The sequence below is a fragment of the Anolis carolinensis genome, unplaced genomic scaffold (genome assembly GCF_035594765.1).
Source record: "Anolis carolinensis isolate JA03-04 unplaced genomic scaffold, rAnoCar3.1.pri scaffold_8, whole genome shotgun sequence".
NCBI classification, from domain to species: Eukaryota; Metazoa; Chordata; class Lepidosauria; order Squamata; family Dactyloidae; genus Anolis; species Anolis carolinensis.
In genome coordinates, this window is record NW_026943819.1 from 10,301,811 (window position 1) to 10,309,468 (window position 7,658).

Consider the following 7,658-nt stretch of genomic DNA (forward strand, 5'->3'; position numbering starts at 1 on the left):
TTTATAATGTGTTTTAATAATGTTATTAATAGATCTGTTTATATTGTTTTGTTTTTATGATTGCATTTTGGGCATTACATTTTGCCAATTTTTGTAAGCCACCCTAAGTCCCCTCGGGTGAGAAGGGCGGGGTATAAATGTTGTAAATAAATAAATAAATAAATAAATTTGTTTTTACTGTTGTATTTTATATTGTTTGGGCATGGTCCCTTTGTAAGCCGCCCCGAGTCCCCTTGGGGAGATGGGGCGGGATATAAGAATAAAGTATTATTATTATTATTAATGCATAACAATATGATTCCCAGTGCTCTTATTTCCATCAACATAGGATCTCACCCAGCATCTCAGAGAGTCATAACCCAGGCCACCCAATGTCACTCTCCTCAGAACCATTGAATTTCTTGTACTTACCGATAGGCATGATCAAAAAGAAGGGAAGCCAGCACAGGATGAAGCATCCCACAACTATTCCCAGGCTCTTTGCGGCTTTCTTTTCCCTGGAGAACTTCAGCAGCCTCATGGAAAAATGGGATTTGTGCTTGGTGCTGGGGGTAGATCCAGTGGTTTCTGTTGCATTTTTGCAATGGATGCGGAGGGTAACTTCTTCTGAATGGGACTTCTCGGTTTTCAGGCCACAAGAAAGTCCTTTGCTTTCCCTTCTGGCCACCACATACACCCGGCAGTACATCACCAGTATAATGATCAAAGGGAGGTAGAAAGATCCAAAAGCAGAGAATAGCACATAACCAGGATCTGTGTTGATTTGGCAGATTTTCTCATCTTCTGGGGCTGGTTGTTTCCAGCCAAAGAGGGGACCTATAGATATAACAAGAGACAGCACCCAGATGCACAGCAAGGCTAGGAGACCTCTCTTCTCGGTCACGATGGAAGGATACCTTAGCGGATAGCTCACTCCAATGTATCGGTCTATGGAGATGACACAAAGGCTCATGATGGAAGCAGTGCAGCAAAGAACATCAACAGCTGCCCAGATGTTACAGAAGATCCTCCCAAAAATCCAGTAGCCAAATATCTCAAAAATAGCAGAAAAGGGGAGGACGGTTGAAGTTAAGAGAAGGTCGGCCACTGCCAAGTTGATGATGTAGTAGTGGGTTACGCTTTGGAGGTGTTTGTGGCAGGCGACCGAAAGGATCACCAAGATGTTGCCCAGGACCCCAAAAATGATCAGACCCCCAAAGATCACGCCTAGCAGGATGGCCTTTAAAACATTGACTTCCTCCACCGTCTGGGTGCAGTTGACACAGGCAGGGACAGAGATGTTTTCAACATTCAAGCTCATTATCAACGCTGGTTAATGTTCATCCAATGTATCTGGGATTTACTCGGCTCTTTCTTTGAAAGAGTCCAGAGCAAATATTGGATATTTGTGAAAAAATGTATTTCCACATTGTTGATAAACACTACCTGGAAATATGGATCTGGCTTCATGCAGGCTGACCAAGGAATGAAATCCAACACTTGGGGACATACTTGAAAAGTTACTTTTCTCCCATGGCATCTGCTGTAATTGTGTATTTTTGGTCAAATTAACAATAACAGTGCACTTTTAACAACCCTCTTTGGAATGCTCTCTTTGGTGTTCTCCATACCTTGCTGGATGCTTAATGATAATAAGATTAAGTAATGAGACCAAGATCTTGTTCTTTGTTTCTGAGGTGTGTTTGTATATGCATCCACATACAATATATGTGCATGTGTTTTTAAAAAATAGTCGTCAAGTCTTATAAGTGCTCCTAAGCAAGAAAAAACATTTGGAGTCACACAAAGTGTGTCAGACTCTGAAATAAAGTGATGTATGCTTCTCTGATGGGAAAAATGGAGCAAAAAAGGTATCAACACATTCTCTGCTCCCATGTTTTTGATATCCTTTCCATAATTTTTAAAATATTCAGAAGTGATTGCAAAAATGTTCCTTTTTTGGTTTGCTCTTTCCCATGTCAGACCTTTTGATGCAAAGCGAAATGGCCGAAGGTGTAATAGTCTCAGTGTTCACACCACTTTTGCTCAGAATCAAATGTTGGCCATCGTCTCCAAGCAGAAAGGTTCTCCTATATCTATGCTCTTCTTTGGACAAGTCAGCTACTTCCTAAATAAGACAAAAATGGGAAAAAACATGATGAAAACCAAAGCTTTCAAAGGCATTTTGAAACCTAGGGACAAAAGTATTGGTTTATAGAGCAAAAGTGTACAAAAGCTTGAAAGAAATGTGTTGTGGAAGGCATTCATGGCCGGAATCATTGGGTTGCTAAAGGTTTTCTGGGCTGTATTTATTATTTATTTATTTATTTACAGTATTTATATTCCGCTCTTTTCACCCCGAAGGGGACTCAAGGGGATCACAATGTACATATACACAGCACACATTCAATGGCCATATTCCAGAAGTGTTGTCTCCTGACCTTTCGCCCACATCTATGGCAGGCATCCTCAGAGGTTGTGAGAAGACAACGCTTCTGAAACATGGCTATATAGCCTGGAAAACTCAAAACAACCCTTGAAAGAAATGATTTTGAGTCTACTGAGAATGGGAGTTGTTTACACTTCCCATTGCATGGATCCGTTCAAGGAAGGTGGACTGATGTCTTCAAAGCTTTGGATAATCTAAGCAAAGAGTCTGTGTGATTCAGTCTTATACTCACTTGGAACCAGAAATGATCCAGTTTCTCTAGGTTCCCTTTCTTTATTATCCTTGACCCCAAAGCCGAGCTCTTTTCTATCCATGCTTCCTCAGCTGGGGAGACACTAGACTCAAAATGCCATTGACTCCAGCTCCCTTTAGAGCAGCCAATGTTTAGTGAGGATGGGAGCTGTAGTCCAACAACATCTGGATACTCATTAGTTTTTATGTGTGAAAATTTGTTAGAGACTGAACTAAAGTACAATGGCAATACAGAGAACTATCTTAGCATTATCTTACATGGACTGGCAGGGTTTTCAGCTAGAGCCGTGGTGGTGCAATGGGTTAAACTTCTGTGCCGGCTAAACTGCTGGCCTGAAGATTGGTGATTTGAATCCGCAGGATGGGGGAGCTCCTGTCTGTCAGCTCTAGTTTGTGGGACCATGAGAGAAGCCTCCTAGCAAGGATGGTAACACATCCAGGCGTCCCCTGGGCAACATCTCCACAGACGGCCAATTCTCTCACACCAGAAGCAACTTGCAGTATGTTTTCAAGTTGCTTCTGACACGATTAAAAAAAAGGGCTTTCGGCTGGAGACCTTTCATCTGGAGGTTTCAGATGAGATTCTGGAATCCTTCATCTGTGAGGCATGTTCCACTATGAGTGATGTAATACTTTCCAAAAGACTGCTCCCATGAGTCAACGAACAGAAACAAAATACGTCATGAAAGAGTTTAAACTAATTCATGCTGGCTTTATGCCGAAGTCCATCATCAACCTGTTGCAGTGTATCTTTAAGTCATTTCCAACTTATGGCTAGCCTAAGGTGAATCCATGTTTGTTTGTTTTTATGGCTGAGAGTGTATGCCAAAAGTTGCCCAGTGAGTTTCTGTGTCCAACTGGGAGGCCAAATTCTGGTCTCATTGTCCTGTCTTCAAACTACAATGCCAAACTTGACAGCAGTTAAATAACAGTATCATCTGTAATTAGCAGTGGTTTATTTTTTCTAAATATTTATTTATTTCAAATATTTCTATCCCGCCCTTCTCACCCGGAGGGACTCAGGGCGGCGTACAATTGGCAACAAATAATGACAATCTCATGCTGTTGTTTTTCAGACTTAACCAAATCTGTTTGTTTTGGGTTTAATCAAGAACGGAGGTTTCTTTCCCCCAACAAGAGAATAAAATCAAGCTCCAAAGACTATTCTCCAGCCAGGTTTTTTTTGCTACTGATTATGAAGGATTTCTGCATTTTTAAGAAACATTAGAGCTTTGCATAGAAATATTCCGAATCCACAGTGCCTCTTGCATTTTCTGTGCTTTTCATCCCACCATTTACAATTTGATCCTACACATTTGTGTGTGGAAACCGAGGACAATATATGCAGGTGATGATGAAGTGGGTTCTGGATATGTTTGATTTCCTAATCCTTAAGAGGTCCTTTAAGATATTCTTATCCATTCTTTCCCTACATAAAATCTTATCAGAATTTCCTCAGGAAAATGGGTTCACAGGTTTAAATTCAAAATCAATCAGATTCAGGCTGCAACGCTTAGACAGAAAGAAATCCATTGAACTCAGCAGGTCTTAATTATCAGGATGTGGAATTGCTCCGTTAAACCTTAGTATGTCCTATTTTTTAAAGGAAGGGTTCTGAGTCAATGGGGAGAGAACAGGCAATAGGAAAACAAGAAGAGGGGGAAAAAAAGAAGTAAAGGATTGCTGTATGGCCATGTCCCAGAAGCATTCCCTCCTGACGTTTCACCCACATCTATGGCAAGCATCCTCAGAGGTTGTGAGGTTGAGAGTACAGGTTGAATTTCCCTAATCCAAAATGCTTGGGGCCAGAAGAGTTTGGGGGTTTTTTTACAAATGATTTTGGAACATTTGTATTTGCATATATCTAAGTAATATCTTGGAGATCCAGGTGTTGATACAAAAACCTACTATATTTAGCCCAAAAGGAAATCATATACAATATTTATAAAATCTTTCTGTGCTTGAACACATATATGGAAAACAAAGGGACCACTATCTCAAGTCACCTATATGGAGAGTTTGGGATATTTTGGGTTTGTTCGGAATCCACTCTTAGTCCCTCTGGGGAGACAGGGTGGAATATAAATATTATTAATATTATTATTATTATTATTATTATTATTATTATTATTATTATTGACACAACGACATAGTCTGACACAGCAAACAAGATAGATATGCTGGATTTCGTATCACAAAATCACAAGTCGAACACTTCCCAAGCGTTTAGGACTGTGCAATGTATTTTCGGATGATGCGCGCAGATCCCAGTAGGGTGGCCTTTTGCAGTTGGCAGATCGTAATTTTGTCAATGTCTATTGTTTCTAAATGCCGGCTGAGATTTTTGGGTTGTTGTGTGTTTTCCGGGCTGTATGGCCATGTTCCAGAAGTATTCTCTCAGGAGAGAATGCTTCTGGAACATGGAGATACAGCCCGGAAAATACACACCCTGAGATTCCAACCATGAAAGCATTTGGCAACACATTATTATTATTATTATTATTATTATTATTATTATTATTATTATTATTATTATTATTGTATGACATAGCAAACAAGATAGATATACTGGATTTTGTATCACAAAATCACAAGTCGAACATTCCCAAGTGTCTAGGACTGTGTGATGTATTTTTGGATGATGCGTGCAGATCCCAGAAGGGTGGCCTTTTGCAGTTGGCAGATGGTAATTTTGTCAATGTCTATTGTTTTCAAATGCCGGCTGAGATCTTTTGGCACGGCACCCAGTGCGCCCATCACCACTGGGACCACCTGCACTGGTTTCTGCCAGAGTCTTTGAAGTTCAATCTTGAGGTCCTGATAGCGGCTGAGTTTTTCCTGTTGTTTTTCGTCAATACGACTGTCACCTGGGATGGCAACATCAACGATCCAAACCTTTTTCTTTTCCACAACTGTGATGTCTGGTGTGTTGTGTTCCAGAACTTTGTCAGTCTGGATTCGGAAGTCCCATAGTATCTTTGTGTGCTTATTATTATTATTAATTATTATTAATTATTATTATTATTATTAATGCTTATCTATGTATTTCATTGAAACATTAGGAACCCCCAATGGCGCAGTGGGTTAAAGCCTTGTGACTTGAAGGTTGGATTGCTGACCTGAAGGCTGCCAGTTTTGAATCCAGCCCGGGGAGAGCACAGGCGAGCTCCCTCTATCAGCTCCAGCTCCATTCGAAGCCTCCCACAAGGATGGTGAAAACATCAAATCATCCAGACAATGTCCCGTGGGCAACGTCCTTGCAGACGGCCAATTCTCTCACACCAGAAGGGACATACAGTTTCTCAAGTTGCTCCTGACACACACAAAAAAAACCTGAGGGTTGTATGGCCATGTTCCAGAAGTATTCTCTCCTGATGTTTTGCCCACATCTATGCACAGGCTTTTAACGAGTAATATGATAACGTCGACATGGTCCGATTGAAGGCTGAAGCATGAGGTTTTTAGACAAATGGATCTAATTTACTTATGTTTTAATTTTTATAATGTATTTTAATGATGTATTTTTTATAGTTTTAATTGATTATATGTACTGTTTTTTGTTTTATTATTATGTTCTTGGCATTAAATGTTGCCAACTGTGTAAGCTGCCCTGAGTCCCCCCGGGTGAGAAGGGTGGGGTATAAATTCTGGAAATAAATAAATAAATAAATCTATGGCAGGCATCCTCAGAGGTTGAGAGGTACGCAAAACAAATTGAAACATTCATACCTGCCTCAAGCAGACAAGAGTTCTTTCTTTCTCCCTCCCTGGACCTTCTAGAGATATATAAACCCCATTCGACTAGTTTCCAAAAGACCTCACAACCTGTGAGGATGCCTGCCATAGATGTGGGTGAAAAGTCAGGAGAGAATGCTTCTGGAACATGGCCATACAGCAGGGAAAACTCACAGCATCATAGAATCATAGAATCATAGAATCATAGAATAGTAGAGTTGGAAGAGACCACATGGGCCATCTAGTCCAACCCCCTGCCAAGAAGCAGGAAATCGCATTCAAAGCACCCCCGACAGATGGCCATCCAGCCTCTGCTTAAAAGCCTCCAAGGAAGGAGCCTCCACCACGGCCCGGGGGAGAGAGTTCCACTGTCGAACAGCTCTCACAGTGAGGAAGTTCTTCCTGATGTTCAGGTGGAATCTCCTTTCCTGTAGTTTGAAGCCATTGTTCCGTGTCCTAGTCTGCAGGGCAGCAGAAAATAAGCTTGCTCCCTCCTCCCTATGACTTCCCCTCACATATTTGTACATGGCTATCATGTCTCCTCTCAGCCTTCTCTCCTGCAGGCTAAACATGCCCAGTTCTTTAAGCCGCTCCTCATAGGGCTTGTTCTCCAGACCCTTCATCATTTTAGTCTCCCTCCTCTGGACGCTTTCCAGCTTGTCAACATCTCCCTTCAACTGTGGTGCCCAAAATTGGACACAGTATTCCAGGTGTGGTCTGACCAAGGCAGAATAGAGGGGGAGCAGGACTTCCCTGGATCTAGACGCTATTCCCCTATTGATGCATCCCGGTGATCCTGGCCATGAAAGCCTTGGACAACACCATCTTACAAATCCATCTTCTTCCCCAGTGTTTACTGCTCCTTCTCTGGACCAAGGTAGTGGAAAGCATGCAAAACACAAGCTCCGAAAGGATAGAAAGGAAGGATGGAGGTAGAAGATGGGAAGGAGAGAAGAGTGGGAAGCCTTTTCTCCCATCCTGCTTACTTACTCCAGAGGTGGAAGGCTGCTGTGGAGGTCTTCCTGTTGCCAAACGAATGCCTCTATCTGCATGGCTTGCTGATCCGCTCCGCTTGCTGGATATACTCTTAATACCGGGAGAAGGGAAGGGGAGGCTTCCTCTGCCCCAGCCCTGCTTGCAAACACCCCCTCCTTTCGGGGAGTGTGTGATGACTCACAACACGCTGTCCCAATGGCTGAGAGGGACTGTGTGCCAGCCTGGTGGCACTACTCTCCTCCCCTTC

At 42.1% G+C, this 7,658-nt stretch overlaps 1 protein-coding gene across 1 annotated transcript in view; it reads right to left on the reverse strand.

The window, feature by feature from the left end:
• Positions 1 to 7,424, reverse strand: part of adra1a (adrenoceptor alpha 1A) — a 32,337-nt gene extending 24,913 nt beyond the window's left edge. The window contains exons 1-2 of the mRNA XM_003227053.4: positions 7,406 to 7,424; positions 412 to 2,107 (exon numbers count right to left, since the gene is read on the reverse strand). Coding sequence (XP_003227101.1) covers positions 412 to 1,300 — 889 coding nt within the window. The 5' untranslated portion in view covers positions 1,301 to 2,107; positions 7,406 to 7,424. The remainder of the gene's footprint in view (positions 1 to 411; positions 2,108 to 7,405) is intronic.
• Between the last annotated feature and the right edge of the window lie 234 nt (positions 7,425 to 7,658).